At 45.0% G+C, this 19,928-nt stretch overlaps 5 protein-coding genes across 5 annotated transcripts; 2 read left to right on the plus strand and 3 right to left on the minus strand.

Moving 5' to 3' along the window:
• Positions 1-1,518: 1,518 nt before the first annotated feature.
• On the plus strand, positions 1,519-5,380 carry V8C40DRAFT_279541 (ankyrin repeat-containing domain protein; the record flags this gene model as incomplete). Its single annotated transcript, XM_083221244.1, has 8 exons — positions 1,519-1,654; positions 1,710-1,814; positions 1,873-2,058; positions 2,118-2,142; positions 2,200-2,775; positions 2,830-4,024; positions 4,061-4,339; positions 4,397-5,380. 8 exons carry the CDS (start codon positions 1,519-1,521, stop codon positions 5,378-5,380), a joined length of 3,486 nt encoding a protein of 1,161 aa, XP_083079589.1.
• A 220-nt stretch (positions 5,381-5,600) lies between these two features.
• Positions 5,601-6,482, minus strand: V8C40DRAFT_279544 (uncharacterized protein; the record flags this gene model as incomplete). Its single annotated transcript, XM_083221245.1, has 1 exon — positions 5,601-6,482. Exon 1 carries the CDS (start codon positions 6,267-6,269, stop codon positions 5,601-5,603), a length of 669 nt encoding a protein of 222 aa, XP_083079590.1. The 5' UTR covers positions 6,270-6,482.
• A 2,239-nt stretch (positions 6,483-8,721) lies between these two features.
• Positions 8,722-9,384, plus strand: V8C40DRAFT_260874 (uncharacterized protein; the record flags this gene model as incomplete). Its single annotated transcript, XM_083219192.1, has 1 exon — positions 8,722-9,384. The coding sequence occupies one exon, from the start codon at positions 8,722-8,724 to the stop codon at positions 9,382-9,384; it is 663 nt and encodes a 220-aa protein (XP_083079591.1).
• Positions 9,385-10,876: 1,492 nt separating this feature from the next.
• Positions 10,877-11,320, minus strand: V8C40DRAFT_260875 (uncharacterized protein; the record flags this gene model as incomplete). Its single annotated transcript, XM_083219193.1, has 1 exon — positions 10,877-11,320. One exon carries the CDS (start codon positions 11,318-11,320, stop codon positions 10,877-10,879), a length of 444 nt encoding a protein of 147 aa, XP_083079592.1.
• Positions 11,321-18,801: 7,481 nt separating this feature from the next.
• V8C40DRAFT_260876 (uncharacterized protein) lies at positions 18,802-19,655 on the minus strand (the record flags this gene model as incomplete). Its single annotated transcript, XM_083219194.1, has 2 exons — positions 18,802-18,992; positions 19,493-19,655. The coding sequence occupies 2 exons, from the start codon at positions 19,653-19,655 to the stop codon at positions 18,802-18,804; spliced, it is 354 nt and encodes a 117-aa protein (XP_083079593.1).
• Between the last annotated feature and the right edge of the window lie 273 nt (positions 19,656-19,928).

Consider the following 19,928-nt stretch of genomic DNA (forward strand, 5'->3'; position numbering starts at 1 on the left):
GACGACCTCGATCATCTTTATAGGGTATGTTCCTGGTTTCTCGGCGATCTCGAATGTTTGGCTCCTGATGTGGCCCTTTGGAGTGAACATTTTGTTCCCAATCATCTGGTGGGACATGCGGAGTACGTTCGTGGTTCTCACACTTGTTGTCTTCTTTGGGGGAGAATAAACGTTCATTTTCCGCGATGAATGACAAGCGATTGTGATTTACATCGCGTGCGCGTGGGCTGATGATGTCTGCAGGTAATCTTTGGGCAGAAATTTGGTAATGCGAAAGATCCGGTGGAGCGGGATAGATAACATCATCATTTGGGTATAATCCATCGATGGAGAACTCTAATACAGACGATTTTCTTGTAGGAGCGCCGGTATTTTGACCCTTCTGCCGTTTTCTAGATTTGAGAGAAGCTTTCGGTTGGCCTAAGTCTAGCCGCCGGCCAGATCGTGATTTCTGAGGACGTCGACGCCCGCGTGGCGGCCCGTTACGGCACGGCCCGATGCTATGCCAGAATTAGTCCATGTTAACTAAATACATGTGCTCTGACAGGGAAGAAAGTGGAAATATGATTGGGCTTCATACGAATTCTTAGTGTCGGTAGGAGATTGATGCGAGGCAGAAATCTGAGAATTGACCGTTTCCATCGCAACTTGTCCGAGGGGGGATTTCTGGAATATGATAGGAGGCTTTCGCCGCTAGAAATATGGAGGAAATACAAGGTAAGAAGTATACTGCTCCTGTTTCTCCAGCAAACCTGGAATTCACTGACGATCTTGCTTTACTGTGTTTGCAGTGTAGAAGTTTGTTACACTCTTACAAATCGACTAAAGAGCGGCTTCATGCTACTCCTAGAATTGTGCTCTCTGCTGAATTGATCGCCTCGTTTACTAGGCAACCAGTTGCCTTGACATCAAGCGGGAGAACGTATACCTCCATTATGGGCTGTGATTTATCTTACTGCTTGAGCCGCAACAACCAGTGGGTGTGATCACTGCATGTACTAAATTATATTAGGAGGAGGCTGAAAAAGCATAGCCGCCCCTCCAATCGTCACCGCTGGCTTATATCCGCGTGGTCGGAGCTCCCGCTGTTACATGGCAGCGGAGGACTGGTGCAGTCTTTCCTTCTTCGGTCTTCGTTCGCCTAAATCTGCCATTTGTATGACATACCAGTCTATGTCGGCGATCAAGCTCGGCGGTTATTGGAGCATGGATACCGGAATTGGATGCCTTATCCACTGGAAAACCAGCACCTCATGCTGTCAAGAAGCATCAAGGACGCCTTGTGCGGCTGGGTGCTCTGCTAAGTGTTACTAATATGCAGTTAGATGAGGGCCATGAAATCTTCATGCATACGTCACACCGACTATTTATACCTCTTGACCATACAGCATCTTGTTGGAGAAATCTGTTTCCAGAGCGTAAGTTTGAGTTTGTTCAAGGACAGCGTCTTTGCATCACGGTGAAGTGAGCTATACTCCTTGGGGCAAATATCTCCTACACTAATTTCTTTTTGTCAAGATGTCGATACTCGAGAGACAAGATCGCCCGAACGTAGTTGCCACCAATTCGGGACATGGTAGCCAGTATATATCTGAAGGCCTTGGAGATCAGAATGCGGTGTATGGTGGCATGATGGTTAATCAGCACTTCAACAGTAAGCCCACAAATCTTTCTGTGAAGTTTCATAACAGTTACTAACGACTGCTCAGTTAGTTTGTTAAATGGGAGGAATGGGAAGATGAGAATACCACCTTCAGTGGGACAACTCTTTCAGAGATTTGGGGGAGCAGAGAGTTGGGTACAAGAGCCAACCGGTGGGTAGTTGAGAGAGCAGAACAGCCAAAATTTTGATATGCTAACAAATGTCAATAGACGTAAACATATTCAAGTGGTTAACGACCCAACCAAATCAAGTTCCACTCGATTTCACTCCGTATCAACGCAATCTCATCATTCAGTTGTCTAAGGGTACTGGCAAGTGGATTCTCAACTCTGAGGAGTTTCTCGAGTGGAAAGAAGCCTCCAACTCGTCTCGAATTCTATGGATGCAAGGCATACGTAAGTGGAAAACATACCACTGTTTGGAATGGTCGCTTTTGCTAAGAAATTCCTTGCAGTTGGATCTGGCAAAACTATACTCCTGTTAGAACCACCAATCGACGGCATTAGAATTGCATATACTAACATATTACCTGCAAGGTCGCTTATCGTTGATTCTATCGAAAAACAGATCCAAAACGGAGATGAAGCTGCTTGCATTTACTTCTTTTTTCAAGCGGAGAAGCACGCTGTTCCACTTAAGCGTATCTGGGCGACGTTGCTGACCCAGCTCTTGAGCGCAAATTCGAGCAACATAGCAAGTGAACTGAAGAAGAAATTCACGGATCCGTTCAAAAGATCAGCCGCACTTAATCCATCTGAATATTTCGATCTCTTCAAGGCACAGGCAGCTACCGTCAAGACAGTTTATCTTGTCATTGATGCTCTGGATAGCTGCCAGAACGCTCCCCGAGAAGCGACGCTAAAGAGGTTCCAAAAAGCTCTCATGGATCTCCCAGATAATGTTCGTATTCTTTTCACATCTAGAGACAATTATATAGGAAGAGACATCGGAGCGCATCGAGAACTATCCATCACACCAAGAGAGGCAGATGTGTCGGCCTACGTCAAGAATCGAATTGCGGATGATACACGCTTACGAAGCGTACTGTCTAAGGCTGAACACCAAGAAGAGATTATAAAAGGAGTCACGACGAGGGCCATGTCTAGCAAGATGTCAGTGTAGCAGTCCAATGCTGTGCGTCAGTAACGGTGACTAAATTCATTCAGGTTTTTGTCAGCCAAATTACACATGGATCATTTGAGCAAGCAAGGAACCACGCTTTTCGAGACTATGCAGGCTTTGAAGCATCTCCCTGACAGCGCATTGGGAGCATTTAAAGCATCGACGAGGGAAATTGCTCAGAGAGTGAAGACAAATAAAGGCAACGGTGAACTGTTGTTAACAAAACATATTCTCCTCTGGGTCTCACACGCAAAAGTCGATATGAATATCGAACAGATCCAGGATAGCTTTGCTATTCAAAAGAGTGAGGGCAGGTGCTATGAGAATCATCGTCCTGTCAAAGACCTAGTGAAGCGTGCTTGCACCGGATTGGTCAAAACAGAGAATGAGACGTTTGGCTTAGTCCATAAGTCAGTGAAGCAACACCTTCTCCAGTTTGAAATTATATCCAACGATGCAGACCTCGAGATAGGCAAAACGTGTTTATACTTTCTGCTCAACACGTGCAAGGAAAAGCAGAACTCTCCACTGCTACAATATGCCGCCAAATATTGGTGGGCACACCTCAACAGTAAAGATCAGGTGTTCGACGAGAAGACAGACTCATTGGTCATGAGGATCCTTAAAGATAAGCCCAACCTCACCAGAGCTTTTGAGGCAATGGAGGAGGTACAGGGCGGTGCGTTTAACGGCATGACAGGCTGGCACGCTGCCATACACTTCGACCTCCTGTCATGGGCCGAGCGTCTTCCGGCCGATATTAATGTCGACGCTCGATGCTCAGATCGCCAGACGGCTTTACACTGGGCAGTTCGATACGGTCGACGCAAATTCGTGGAACTTTTGATCCGCAAATCGGCGAACCTAAACTTATGCGATCAGGCTGGCGATACACCCCTCCATAAAGCCCTCGTGGGGCCAACTGCAGATAATGTGGCAATAGCCAAGGCGCTCATAAAATCAGGTGCGCGGCTGGATATCCGAAACGGAAAGGGTGTGTCACCCCTAGAAACAGTCATCCAATACGGGCCTCCATCGATTGCTAAGCTGGTGATTGAGAGCAAAGAGGATGTCAACGCCGAGATATTTGAAGACTGGACGTTGTTGAGATACGTTTTTGAGATCTCTGGTGTAGTAGACCAAGGGAGCCTGGAGACCAAGCATGGAGAATGGGACCAGTTACAGGTTGCAGTCACAGACCATGTCCACTTCGTCACCGAACTACTGCTAGAGCGCGGCGTTGATCTCAATCGCCCTTCTACTAAAGATGGATAGACTCCTCTCGTATTTGCGGCTAGCAAGAGGAACATCAGCTTGATGCGTCGGCTACTGAATCGAAAGCCTAACCCTGCTCGAGTGGACATGCAGGATCGGGAGAAGAAAACGTCTCTTTGGTGGGCCACACATCACGGAATGACCGATGCGGTTCAGCTACTTGTTGACCACGGTGCCAATGTGAGCGAGGCTTGGGGTGATAGCTCAACTCCGTTGCATGAGGCAGTCAAGAAGAAAAACAGCAGGCTAGTACAGCTATTTGCCAGCCTCGGGGCGAACGTGGACGCAAAAGTACCAAACGGGTCAACCTTGTTAATTGAGGCTGTCAGGCTGCAGGATCATGATACAGCCTGGGTGCTGCTGAACGCGGGGGCAACGCCGAACGAGCAGGATGCTAACGGCAAATCAGCACTCTTTTACGCTATTGAGAGGCGGGATAACAATCTCGTATGGCTCTTAATCAATAGAGGTGCTTCCGTTACACCCCCGAGCCTCGCCAAGAAAGTCGGCGGCAAGAGTACGAGCATGTATACACAGCTACCCCTCGAACAAGCGCTAAGACGAAAGAATCATTCAGCCGCATGGCTGCTTTGCGAACACGGAGCCTCCCCAGGCGCTGTTATTGACGAGACGGGTAGAACGCTACTGCATTTGGCGGCATACGGCGGAGATCTTGAAGCTGTTCGTCTCCTTCTTCAGCGTGGCGCTAGCATTGTTGTCCAAGGGGAGGGTGGGCTAACACCGTTACATTATGCTGTTTTGCTGGGTAGGGAAGATATCGTCACCCTACTAACCTCCCACATTGCAGAAGTGTCATCTTTCGATGTCACTGATGCTTATGGCAATACGGCCCTTTCTCTGGCCACGCTGAAACGGAATCCAACCATTACAGAAATCTTAGTCCGTCGCGGAGCCTCTTGCAAGGCAGCTGGCTCGAAAGGCCTGACACCACTACATCACGCCGCTCGTCTGGGATTCGGAATGGGGCTTCGCCTGTTATTAGATGGCGGAGGTGATCCAAACTCGGTTGACGACAATTCCTTCACGCCAATCCACCACGTTGTCAATGGTCATTCCGACCAGAGCTTGATAAACATGTTGGCAGAGAAAGGTGCCAATCTGGATGTGAAAGACAGAAGTGGTCGAACGCCACTAATGCTGGCTGCTCAACTTGGTAAATATGAGCTGGTAGTATGTCTCCTTGACGCTGGGGCTGATGTTGGAGTGGAGGATGCGGGTGGATATACGGCACATCACTATGGAGAGAATTATCCTGACGTCCAAGAACTGCTCAGAACACGTGGAGGAAGATACATGTAGAGAGGATCGTATACGTCAATATTGTAGGAATAGCATGGACCGGGGAGGTAATATAATGTACATATACTCACGGGATGTTCTGCATGCTTAGTCTGGTAAGGTCGACTGCAATGATTCTTTGTGGATCATTCTTGAGGCAATCTAGTCGACGGCTAACTTTAGCTTCTCTATATACATGTGATCCATAACCAATGTCCATAACAGAAGAGCTCCATGCGAGTCATATGCCTGTCACTGTGATATATATGGGCGCCGTTGATGGTCCGTTGAACTGAACCCCTGTTCCCATTGAGACGTTCTGATCGCCTTGTCCATTATGGACGAGCTGGGATCCCCTGCCGTTATTGTAAAATGTCACAGTCGTGCGGCGGCCAAAGTATATGGGTTCTCGTTTCTCAACTTTCGTGTTCCTTATCATGTCGGTAAGATCATTAACCTGCGTCCGAGTGGCTGATTTCACCGAGTAGTTCGCAGCCAGCACGTGTACATCGTCTAGGATGCCATTCATTAGGCTCTCGATTTTTTCGGCGGCAGGGAACATCTTGATCGCTTTGACACAGCGCCTTGTTTTGGATGCCCCTTGTGTAGGCATTATGGTTTGTAGAGTCTTGTTGAGCACAGTCGCTTTGTCATAACAGCTCTGAAGAATCTTGGCCAAGGCGTCGCGCGATTTTACCCTCGATAATTCCTCTTTACCCTCCTTTTCTTCTTCTTCCAAGGTCTCTCTCGCTATTTTCAGTGTATCTTGGACGGCGGGGAGGCGTGCAGCCACATTGCGGAAGCATCGTGGTAGGCCTGAGGCATCCCCGAAGGCTTCGTAAATTTTGAGCGAGGCATCCACTATCGAGATGATGCCTGAAATGATCCCAATTAGCTCGGCTCCGGACATTGCTGGTAGAGGTGTAATTAGCTGCAATTATGTCAAAATAAAATAGTAGAGATTATCTTTGGGGATTATTTGATGATTTCGTGATCTGCTTTTCTCCCCTCAGGTTGAACTGGAAATTGGGACCTTGGGGTATTATTAGGCTCAAAAGGCTACAGGTACCTGGGGGGAGGCGAATACGGGTATCTCTAGGAGAGCCAGACAGACTGTACTCCCTGCTCGCATATGTAGGAGCACGAAAATGGAGAACCGCCACTTTGCGCAGCCGTTTACTGGGTACTACACTCGTTGTCATAACAGTATTCTTATGGTCCGCGCTTGGCCATCGTGAGACACACGGCTATGTGGATGGGAGTAAACACCAATAGATCTGAGATGCACTAATTGCTCGAAAAAAAAACCTTGGATATCTGGAGATATATCCTCCCGTCAAGCCACCGGAAAATCCGCATATGACCTATCGGACACTATTGAACGTAGCGTACGCAGCAGCCTCGCAAAGCGTGAAGAGCAAGTAATCCTCCTCTGTTAGTGTACAGAGGCGAACATACAAGCGTGTGGCAGCCCACTTCCCTCGTATTGGTGTGACCATCAGAAGATCCCCGCCTCAAAACTCCTTACGTGTTGTTACATCTTGATTCCACTTTCAGGCTTACTGAGAAGCATCGGTAAGGGGCATCAGTGGCAGTATATGGGCTTAGCTTATGAGGGTCTTGAACATAAATACTGTTGCAAGCAAGGGTTTAGCCAAGACATGCATCCGTTATCGGCCAAGCTGTAGTCTGTCATCACGACGGATGGTGGCATAGATTCAAGAGACAAGGGTGTACTTCACAGTGCCTCCCAGCTGGGCTTCAATAATGGGACTGATAAGTATGTTATTATATGACGGACAATCCATATTCAGTCGATAGTGCATAACCAGTTTACAGATGGATTGATGCTACATGTATTCTAGCTTGGGCTGGCCTAGTGACGAGGTTAGCAGAAACGGGCGCCAATCTGGACGGGAGTAGGCGAATTCTTACAGTAGTGCTGGCAACCAACCCCACCTCAACACCGAAGCGAAGGGTGATTGGGGATGGAGGTGGCCACATGTGGGTGACGTTGCATTCTGGCGGCCGAGCCCAAAGGTGACCGGGTTCAAGGGATCGCTACGGAGTAGTCTACATGATATACCCACAAAATAACAGGCTGCCAAGGCTGCATACTTGTACGAGTATGTGCCTCCCATTAGCCCAATGGTCATTGGAATGGCGCGCTCGTGATACAATTGATGCAGAGGCAAATTGAGACAGCGAATCACCAATATACGGCTTCACCGATTGATGCTCACAAGGCCTGTATACTGTTGCCAAGTGGCGTGGCATGTTGTCATACTTTTTTACGAATGCCTGTTCCCCTACCCTCCGCGACGCCGTCGATTGACTTGAAAAGGGGGAAATCAAGCAGACAAATTGCCCAAGTTGGCGTTGGGAGTAACGTATATCGTCCAATTTAAATTGAACTTCTCGCTCAAAATATAGAGAAATGTTATACAAGCAAAGTATCTATGTAGTCACAGTTGGGAGAGAGATGATTACTCGCAGCCAAAGATCAGCGTTAAGAACTTCCAGCCGGAGGGTGGGAGACAAATATATTAAGTAACCCCCTTCAAGAGGCTTTTGTATCACGGTAGAGATACCAACACTTACTCCATGGGTATCTCAAGACCGGCGTTGGGCAGCTTCTATGTGCAGAGGAGTGCAGTGAGGCTGAACCGGTAAAATAATATCAGGCTGAGGGCGGAGTACGCATGCAATGTGAACAAGCAAGGGAAACAAGATAGAAGGGCGGAGAAGTAGGGCCGTAGAGATAACTGTATGATACTTTGCGATTGGAGGGAAGGATTTAAGGCGACAAAAGGCGTTGCAAAGAACTCTCAGGCAATTGGTCAAATCTGAGCCATTGCATGTACTCTATGACACCCTAGCACTAGTTGCACGATGATATTGGTCTATGAGATACGCATCTATCAAAGAGGATTATCTGTTCTACTGCATACAATTCTTCTATCCTACATTACAATATGAAAGCATCCAACTTGAGGATGATTGCCTTGACTTGTTTGGAATTGAATGGCTTGCTCAGTGGTCCACGTGTCCGTTGTCTGCATGGATTGCCCATATGCAATGATGCCTCACAACACCTAAACAGCCGCCTTCACCGTGCCAGTAAAACACAATGGCTAATAGAAGTAGGTGGTCGATGAAGGCAATGTGATTTATCTACAGATATACTACACCTCATTTTGAAGTATTTTAAATCATCTTGAGTCCCTGTAACAACGACACGTTTTACTTTAAGAAGTACCTTATCTCATCTAGCAAGTACACAGGAGATTCTTACAAGTGATATTTTGTTTATTATCCAAACTCTATTCACATAATTACGCAGCGTTATTCGAGTCGTTAATATGACGTCGTCGAACGATAGCAGCAAGACTCAAGTCACCAGATCGCTCTCTGTCGCTGCTTTTGTTCTCGAGCGCACTGCCGACTCTTGGGCCACTGTTCAGCAGATTATTGGCCTTCCTGAAGCCCTATATGTAGTCGGGAAAACACTGCCTATTTTACCTATACTTCTCAAGTCCTTAGAATCTTCTATTAAGAGCAGTGAGGAGACGAAAGACTTAAAAGAGAACTTTGCAGCTGTATATCGGTTTGCTGAGTTATCTCAGCAACAGGCTAAATATTTCGATGCCATATTCGATGCTATATCAACTGCCGACAACCACAACACTAAGGAAGAAAAGTATCGCATCGCAGCAGAGAAGTATGGGAGGAAGCCCATAGAGGCCATTTTGAAGGATTTGTTGCAGCGAGCAGCAAGTTTGGCGACTGAGTTAGTGGCGGATGAAGACTTGAAATCGTCGTTACAAGCGGCTTACGACGAAGTGGCCAAGCTGACGCCGTCTTTGCCAGAAGTTCCAAAGGGAGCTGTGTCTGTTAACAATTATGGGGATGGTACCCAATTCTATCATGGTGGAGAGGGGAACCAAAATCATAATGCAGGAGGAGGGCACCAGTACAACGGGAATGACTGTACCTTTCACGTAGCGCAACCAGCTCAGGGTTAGAGTGATATGAGGAAGCATAATATATTATAGGTATTAACTATTATGACGTCCTATACCTTTCCTGTGATCTTGATATCTTGATGAGTATGTGCAATCATCGTAGTGCTACTTCGCTTTGTTGTGATTGTAGATATTTACATGCATATATGCTTGGACAGAGACTGCTTGGCTGCTACATAAGTAATCTCTTTTACAGACAGTTACTTGTAATTACAAGCCAATGCCATTGAATCACGTGTTCATAAACCTCACATTGCTAGGTGACGACATCTCTCAGGCCACACTCTATAGCTTTTCAAGCAAAAGGGTATGTGTAGGTTGATTTGTATATTTACGATCACTCATACAGGGGTCAGTCCGGTTACAGAACATAAGTAAGAGCCAGAGGCTTCACCGGCAGTGTAACAGTAACAGGCTAGGATAATTGATCATAAATTTTAACAGTCTACTTCTGTCTGAAGGAAACATAGAGCTACAAATGTTTGCAATGTTGTGTACTCATCGAAGAATACTCTGAGTTGCTAACTATCGCACGATTGGAGACTAGTCTGCAAACATTACTTAAAACGATACGCAGAACTCCATTAGATAATTTCTAAAACCCAAAAAGAAAACGAATCTTTTCAGTCACTGGTGATGTGCTTGGATGAATACAAAAACCATACATAGGTCGCAGCGATATAACAAACTTGTTTGCGACATTGGACATGATTTTCAATTATCTCTCTATTCTTGAGAGGAAGTTTTCATTCCATGATGAACCTATTAGCAGGTGACTGCTTTTCAACACTGTGGTACCTAGTATAGATTAGCATGAAAGCATGATATTATAGTAGAATCGCTTATTGAAGTAACTTCGGACTTGCTCTAGTCAAAAAAGCAATTTCATCCGATGACCTGATTATGGAATGAATTTGAACCACGACTCTTTAAACAGATAATTTTCAAGGCGCAGTAGCCTGCACCAGTTGAACCTACATGCTATCTGTTCACCGCCCATGTCCCACCACAAGAGCATTCCGCAGCTGGCGCTAGGTTATGGACACACTGTCCGACAATCTCTGTCTAGGCGGACCTCACATAGCGTTACTTACGTGATGCATGAACGACATAAACCCTCAATTTGCTAGTAAATAGCAGACTTGATGCTCAAGCCAAATTAGTTCTGTGGCCAGTAGGTATAAGTGTAGGAGGAGGTGCTCCTGGGGTAAAAGGGCCCTCTATGATGGTATCTGATACTCATAATTCATGTCAATCCAAGCGGCTATTCGCAGTCACACACGTTTTTCAAGGAGCTGAAAACCGATGTTAAATGACACGGTAACAGATTTGCAAACTTCTCCATTGATACACTGTATCATTTGCCCGACCACTTTTAATGACTACATGTATCCTACGAATCCATGCTTACACTCCCACACCAAAAAATTTACCACTCCACCTCTCTAGTCCCTTGTGCCACTTAATCGCGATTACCCCCCACATCGCTCAATCAGTCCCGAGCTTGCGTCTGTGTGGCCTTCTTGATCGAGTAATAATTTGCCAGAAGTTGAACGTCAGACAGGATGGTGTCAAATAGCTTGTTGGGCTTGCGACCATATTGGACAGTCTTAGCCGCATAGGTGACATTTCCCATAAACGACTCGCTGTTTGAGACTTGTATAACGTCTTCTAGAATCGTCTTGAGGCGTAGTGCCCTTTTCGAACAGCCCTCCAGCAGTTTAGTCAATGCTTGGCGTGATGTGGCTGCAGAGCACTCTCCTTCTGTTTCTACGGCTTTAATTGCCCCTTCGAGAAGATCCTGGACAAGGGGAAGACGTGCATATATATCGCGGTATAATTGTGGAAGGCTTGAGATATCTTCGGCAACCCTGCATAGCCTGATAGTAGCAGCAACAATGTCGCATAGCCCTTTGAAATTGGTGTTTGTAGCCATATTGTGGAAAACAAAGATGTTTTTATAGAGTATGTAGGATTTTTGGAGATTTGTCTGACTGTTTGGAACAATTCACTTATCATACGGTTCAGTAAAAAGGATTTATGCGATACTTATGTGTATAGTTTAGTTTAAAGCAAACCATTTTCAATGCTTAAGGCCTTCCGGGCGTCCTGCAACGCATCTAGCTTTGCCACGGCCCAAGAGTAAAGACGATAAATAAAATAGGCATCTATCTCTTTCCTTTGTTCTCTCCAACAAGCTTTTGATCATGGTGTTTAGATGACAGTGAATCTGGACGAATCAATCCATACTGAAGGCCTCAAATGGGCTAGTCTGTAGCACAACCAAAGTCATGCTGGCAAACGACCAGGGGATATTTCTTTGTTCTCTTTTTTTGATGACGAATGCTGAGCCTTCATAATTTTGCTTAGCAACAGTAGTAGTGTAAAATGACTGCAGAGAAAGTAATGTTGTGTAACTATCAGGAAATGAGGAATGGAGACAATATGCGCGTACCCGAGGGGAGGAGCGTTTTCCTGTTTCTTTGTTGGAATAAGCTATTCAAATAAACATCCAGTAACTTAATAATACCTACTGTCACTATTAAAAATTTATGTACCAACAAGTATAAATGATTTGGCGACGGCTGCCTAGTACTTACTGTCCACTTGGCGCACCTGTATTTTTGTGGAAATAACAAAGAACTGATGAACTGAGTCCAATCTGGCCTCTGTATTGAACAATGGACGTTTCACGAGGAAGACTCTCTCGGTTACAAGACCCGTTTGTCGGCCCGGACCTTTTCTCCAAGCTCTTCTTGTCGATAATGGTACCACCAAACCCTGCAAACTCGTTGCCTCACATTCTCTTCTAGCAGCTTCTATGCTGCTGACTGCGCCTTGCCCCGATTACTAGCACAACCCTGGTGTTGGAGCCCCTGTGCTCTTTCCTGAGTTTATCATATACATGCCTCCACCATTCTCGTTTCAAGCTCATTATATACCAACGGGACATTTTATTCAATATAGGAGACCACAAGAAGTATACACCTAAAAGATTAAGATGTCCGTGTGTATTTCTTTTTCCATTCAAAATAATGACATGAAAATTGACTAACCACTCAAACTTTTATGACACCGTCACACACTCCAAGGGCAATAGTATTATAAGAAGACCAGAAAATAAGATCGAATTACAATTAGGATCAACTACTACGTTTTTGTCACATCCTCTATTTTACATCATCTACTTTATTTGACCAACTTGTGATATTTGTCTAGATTTTCCGGCAATTCAGTGTCACATGTTGTGTGTCTATTGGTCGTCATTACAGCATCAATGAGGCCTCAAAGACATTTTACTTGGTTTCGGCAACTATTGCAACGTTTGTATATTGCTTTGTACTTCTTATTAGACAGACTTTTAACGTCTTTGAGAATTGCACTTGTTTTGACAGTCTGATCGAGATCATTGGAGGCCTGGTCTAGCGACCCAACCCCCGTCCCCCGCGAGCCCTTCTCTCTCTCTTTTATTCTTCCATGTCGATGACTTGTTAGAAGCCAATAGTGTTCTATAAATTGATCTCTGAGTAATAGGATAGCAGTGGAAGATAATAGATTTACAAAGAAACCTCAGCAGTAGCGCCAACAGAGCAAAATTAGGCCAATAATTGTAATTGTAGGAACTACTGGAATGCAATTATCTATGTATAAGCGATTTGTCTGTTACATCAGCCTAGATTATAACAATCTGATGATATAAACCTAGAGCCTAGAGGTTATCCCTTAGGCACAGCTTCTTATACTAAATATATATGAACCAGTCTGTTACACTTAGTGATATATATTGCTCGCCATATACTATTATAGGCGGCCTCCTAATTTACTGCCAAAATCAGTGGTATACATTAATGATATATCGATTCGTTATAAAAGAAACCTCATAATGTATGAAAAGCTATGGAATCTAACATCAAATTGCCACAAACACGAAATCCGGTGGGCCGTCAGCGAAGTGCCCACCACAGTAATTTTATCACCAGGTGTTTTAGATAATCGACATGGAGAGTTGTACGAAAAAATATACTCTTACATGCTTATAGTCATTAGATGTGATTACATTGTTGCATGTGCAGATCGAGTCTCTACTGGAGTTTGTACCAAGGGCAAAGCAAAGAGTATTACTAGTATATTGACTAGTAGAGAAGCTTGCACAGTCGTCTACTGATGTCGTAGGGATATTTTTAACAAGATAAAGTCCAGATCCGAAGTTTCTGCCTGGATTCGCAACGTAGCAGCCTTGGTAGCCATACTGGATCGTATACATGCAACCAGCTGACATCCCATTGGCGCCTGGAGGAATAAACACTCGGCAGGGGAAACCCCCAGGACATAAAACAGATGTCAATATTTTGCGAAAAAGTAATTTTCATAATGGCTTTGTTTCACAAATCAAGAATATTGAAGATAATGGTACAGATTGAGTTTATAGTATGCTACACATTCCTTTCTCCGCATGGTGAGTACATATTGGTTTGAGAGCGGCCAGACATTCCACTTGTGTTATTAAGGGTCAGATTTATAGGAATGAAAATTCAATAAAACCATAAAAAGACAGAAGCGTAATTTTAGTTAACTCCTGCTTTATCATGGAATTGAAGTAGTGTTTGACGTGTGGATGTAATCTATATAAATGTGAGCCATAAGGCCTTGTTATTTGAGCGTTGCAGTTTATTAACCTTGCTATTCCGCACTTCTTTAGAAGAGAGAACAGAGTACAATTCAGCAATCTTCTTATTAACTAGTACCGTAAGGCTCAACCTTGCAATTGATGTTATGGTAAGTTTCTATAATGAGGCTATGTTCACGGCGGAGCATTCCAGACTGTCTAATAAGTGCTATGAAATAGAGTATCTATATGTGTGTCTGTTATATTTTTAGGTTCTTGGCCTCTTGTCAATTCATAGATCGTTAGGCAGAAGGCTTACTGGTTTTTTGCTAACCAAGCATCTAAATGCATAGATCTTTATATGGGTGATAGGACAGTAAAAGCCGCGGACAAGCTCTCTTCAATCTGTCTCAGCTAACGGTCGTTTATATGGGCCTTTACAAACTGTTGGAATTCTTCCTACTCTGTGGAGTCTCAGAGGTATGACGTTTTTGTTTCAGTGTTAGGAATGTTAGGAGGAACCCTTGGGTTATCCGGGGACTTCAAACTTATCCCGCACTCTGAAAAATGTCCTAGCTCCCGTGACTTTCCGCATCTGCAGGTGCATTGAGCTCCTGGCCTAATCTGTCGTAGTGTCTCTAGAAGTCTCCATGTCTTAACCTTTCCGCTGGAAATCTGGGGAGCAATGCTTTGATGAGATTGAGTTCCTAGAGGAGGTCAGGTGACTGATGTCTTAACCCTTCTGCTGGGAATCTGTAAATCAACGGTTTGGTGAGATTAATTTCCTGGGAGCCCTTTGGGTTTATTACTACGACAGCTACAATGGGATGCGGCGAGTTTGTATATATTGGGAGTAGAGGGGCTAATCTTATGATACTAGGACATAATCATATAATATAGACTTATAGGAAATGTCCAATTACTAGAAATGAAAACTGGTTGGATAGAAGCAAATGGTTAATTGTAACGCATTGATTTCTAATACCTAATGTAGGGTAAAGTTTTCAATGTAATAAGCCTAGGTTAATAGGTTTCTGTTAAGGATGAGGACAGAAGATAGCGCTGAAGCGGTTAGAGTCACAGGTGCGGAAGAAAAACATAAAACACCTAACTTATATTTAGTCTGAGCACTTTAGAAACGACTGGCTTTGTGAAACTGTCTCAAGGAGTGTCATAAAATAAGCCTCTGTATCTATTTGTTTATTCATCCTTACTTAGACTTGTATCTTTGTATTTGTGAGAATAGTATTCTCACGACCTTTGTGGTATGCACTCCCGTGAGGCAGTAGAAGCTTAGCTCTCATTAGTATGTAGACTTAGCCATAATCTTCCTAGGTTACATACCTCCACTAGGTCAGATCGTAACACGAAGCCATCGCTTAAGGTCTGGAATGCACCTGGGCTTATGAGCCTACAGATTTAAGACAAAACGGCATATAGATCAGCAGGAGCACAAAATAATTATGCAAGCTCCCGAGTACGTGACCTATTCAGGCAGTATAAATCCTGTACAAGAAGAAAGTTGCCTTTGGAGAGTTCCTCGAGTCGATCCTTGCTATTGGTCGACTCCGAGGCGCGGCTAAGCGCGCCCTCCAACGCTTCTCAAATTACAAGTCCCGGGGGCCCAAAAACACATTGAAATTCTCTTTCATTGTAGTGGAATTCCCCGTCGTCTTGACGTCTTTCATTCTAATAACCGACAATCAAGCCATGTTTTTATTTCTCGCTGATGTCTGTTCCGATTTTAGTTGCAAACAAGATTAGTGTTTGTGCTGAACATACCTGCAGAGTATAGACTGACGATCCCCCACCTGTCCTCGTAGGGCTGTGTCTGGCAAGCAGCCTCCACTCTGTGTCGCCTTCGTAGACAATCCAGACGTATGATCACGGGTGGTATGATAACGAGTGGTTCCAGTTGAGAATAAGCCCCTGGGAAAGTTGGTTGAAGAGAGTCGGTGGAGAGTCTGGAAGCACTCAAACACTGGGCTAGCTGGCCCTCATCAACGATCACTGTTATTCAATTCAGGAGATCGCCAGGCCTGAAGCCCCTTTAGACGCTAGATAGTCTTTTCAACGACTCAACATTCCTGATTTTACCCCTCGGAACACGGGAACGACAGTGCGACGGCAACGTCCGAGTCCTGTCTATTATGGACAGCCACTTCTGCCTAGAGGAGTCTAGACGTGATGTTCGAGTAAGAGACAGATCTTATGAGATGCATCCGCCGACTTGAATCCGAGTAGTATGTGGATTATGCAAGGCGGTTTCCTCACTGAACGGTCGGCTGAACGTTTCGCTTATACCGTGACCCCATGGGGATTCATAAGGGCGAGCATGAGACAACTTCGCAGCGACGAGAGCAACCACGAGGACGAAATCAATGCAAGGCATTTCCCAAAACCATGTTCATGGGTAGAACTTGCAGAGAACATGGCGCGTGAGAGAGTGCCGGGTCCATCCAAGACAATGTGGCGGGGCGAGCTCGTCGTTATTGTCTCAGTGTACAGGATCCTGGTGTTACTTACGAGTGCACAGCACTGGTACCCAATCGGCGATTGCATATATCGTAAGCGAGGGTGATCGGACCCGACTGACGAAAAGTAAACTCCCCTTTGAAACAAGGCTGCAAGGGCAAACGACAATCGGCGATTCTGGAATCAGGGCTAGGGACGTAATGGACTTTGAGCAAAGGGCGTCATAGAGCTCTGAGGGTGCAAGAGAAGGCATTTTTAGGGCTCAGATGTTGAGAGTCGAGAATTTTTGGTTTATTCAACTCTGATACCAAACTTGTTCTCCCTACCTTGTACTAAGTAAAGATGTCTTAGGGAGAGGTCTCAGAGTCGCCCGATTAGAGTTGGCCGATGTCCAAAAGCCGCCCAATATCAACACTGCCCTGCAAACTCACATTTTGCCGAGCTTTCCACATAGCCATGTGAGATCTCTAACACAGCGAATCACTCTTCAAAACTGTCAAAACCCCCAAAATTTCCCCTTGTGCGTTCTACTTTGCGGTGGATGTAAACTGTAGCTAGATCGTATTAACTTGTAAAGTGTCACATTGCAATACTGTCAAATTCGACGAAGTTTAGAATGCCCCTGTTCCTTGTTCTGTGAATATAGAGAGTACAGTAACTACTAACATTCTTTCAGACCTATGACTTGGCTATTTGAACAGTAAACTTAGAATAGAATATCACATGTCCCATTCAGTCCCGCTCATTACCTTTTCTAACCGGCTTGAGTACTCACCGCTTGGGAAGTCTCGAGTGTGCAAGTGCCTTGTCCCTTTTGTCTTCATCCTATTCCGTAACAAGACATAGTGCACTGTTGTCTCATTCTAGGAAATGGAGCTCGATCTATCGTATCTCTTAATTTTATTTCATGCTTAGTTGTCACATTTCCGCACAAGACAGGGCAATTTTCAATGCCGATTAAGCGTGTATGACGAGGAGGGCGTTGAGACACTTGCCAAGCTCCCTATGTCTTTTGACATCGCTGCTAAGAGATCTCGGGGCATCGGTATTCTCGCCGGAAATGGAGATGGTCATGGGGTAGAGGACAGTTATTAAACTCTCAAAATAGATCGTAGTAACTATTTATACTCGTTGAACCACAGCTCATAATTACAATAAATGCAGAACACTTCTCCTCGCAGATCTCAATCTATCAACCACTTTTCAATCTTCTAGACTTTTTATCCTACTACAAACAAAATGACTCGCTTCCTTCTTGCCAGCCTCGCTACCCTCCTTGCTGTCGCGACGGCCCAAATCACTACGGAATGTACTTATCAGGAGTATGTGTGTGGCACGACACTGTTGGCCAATGGCATGTTCTACTTCTCCATTATCTCTTATTAAGCTATAATCTAACCTTGCCGTAAAGGATACACTGCTGCTGATCAATTGAGACCAGCATATACTCTCAATCCCAATGCTCCGACAATTACAGATGCCCAGCTGGCCAATGTCCTCTTCCGCTGCACCGATCAAGCCGGCGGCATTGTCGCCAACTCTTACTGTATTGTGGACTGTGCTGTGATCGGTGATGATACCGTCAACGATATGTGCACTATGTAAAGTGGAGTGGTTACTGGGTGGTTGCTGCGATGGCTAGGGCCTGAGGGATTAAGCCGTGAAATTGTGATAGTGCTACTACTCTTTTTCTCCCATGTTATAGGGTGTTTTTTAATGAGAGTAGCGATTTCTAAAACTTCGCATGGTCACTTCTATGTTTCTTTGATGACTCCAGTCGGTCTCTACATCGTATCGTGCACAAACCTACTTCTGGATAACAGAAGTCTCATCGGTCACGATGTGAGCTCTGTTTGTTTCATATGAGATACAAATTTTGGATAAGCTTCCATCTCAAGGGAAGCGGTCGCGGCGGGTTAGAAATACGAATACCTAGCCACATGATTCCAGGTTTAAGTGTTCAATATGGCCTTGTCGTTTCATCACTCTAGAAAAGAATGAATGTGTCACATGGAAGTCAGAAAAAGAGACGGCCTGCGAATTTACACTGGAGTTTCATTTTGGCTGGAGCTATGATATGTTACTTATAAAAAGAAGGGGACTTGCAAGTGCCTAACCTCAACCAAACACATTCCGTCCATAGATAATAACATACAGAACAAGTTCAAGGCAAAGTAGAAAGTGGCATAAGTTACAATAGTTAAAATCACATTCTAGATTCAACCTTGCCTAAATAATCTTAGAAACTCTGCACCATCGAATAGTCTCTATTTCAGGACCATGACATCTTGATTAAAGATGTCGTCGGTACTAGAACTTAAGAAAGGTTCGACAGCTTACATGACGCACTGGTCGTTAACCAGAGTACCGTTCATATCGATGCAGCCCGCAAAGCAGTATGCGTTGCCGACTATTCCTCCGCTAATATTGATGCAACGGAAGGTGACCTGGAGAAGCAAAACGTCGGGGAGTGGGGGGATAGATGGCGTGAGGGCGGCACCGGCGGCGAGCTCAGTAAGGTTGTAGCCTATAGGTGTAGCGGAAGCATAACGACATGAGACAGGAATTCATTTGAACTAAAAGGCTATTACGGAAGGAAGGTGATTGTAATTACCATAGTGATTGATTAGATTAAAGCCACACTTGTAACTCTGGTAGATACAAGGATCGGTAAAGGCCTGGACGCCAGGGACAAGCCAGAGCGCTGCGGCGAAAAGAGTAATCAAGGTGCTATGCATCTGGGATTGAGTTGAGTTGCCAAGATGAATACAGAAAAGGACCTTGTGTCGGAAGTTAGACTCTGGTTATTGTTACTGGTACTAAACTATAGGATAAACTAGGGCAATGCTGGCTTTATGTACTCGGTTGACTCCAATAGCGTGTAGCATAATACTCCAAGACAAGTTATTCGCACTTGGATCCATAAATTCACAGTTGAGCCCTGGAGTTAACCTACACTTCAAAAGTTAGGATAACGTAAATCGACGGAATTCATCTTCTTTTTAAAATATTGACACTCCTACTTACCCTTGGCGTAGCTAGATATTTGGATCTCGTTTACAGTTATGTACCATTTCAGAGCCTGCAGATTCCTTGATTCTTGCGGAACAACAAGCTTGTCTGAGCCGGGGGATACTATGGCGAAGCCAAGATGCCAAGTGAATACCACGGGGTAGACTGGGTAGAGCATCCCGAATTCTCGCCGCTATCAGAAATAGACCATGACTAAATGCCCTGTGCGCCGGGTCGTCGGCCAAGGAGCAAAAGCTCCTCGCGCGGGCTGGCATACCAGGGCGTGCATGGGTATGGTCAGTTCTCATCTTTCCAATATACCCTACACCTGTTGGCTGGTTGCATGACAGACAGGAAACAGATGCGATGGGATATATGTGAGTTTAGAGTTGCAGTGGTGTATCTAGGACGCACCTTTATCCGACTACGTTGTTGGTCTCTAGGTACGTTT

Source organism: Trichoderma camerunense, assembly GCF_050948025.1.
Source record: "Trichoderma camerunense strain CBS 138272 chromosome Unknown V8C40scaffold_1, whole genome shotgun sequence".
Classification (NCBI taxonomy): domain Eukaryota; kingdom Fungi; phylum Ascomycota; class Sordariomycetes; order Hypocreales; family Hypocreaceae; genus Trichoderma; species Trichoderma camerunense.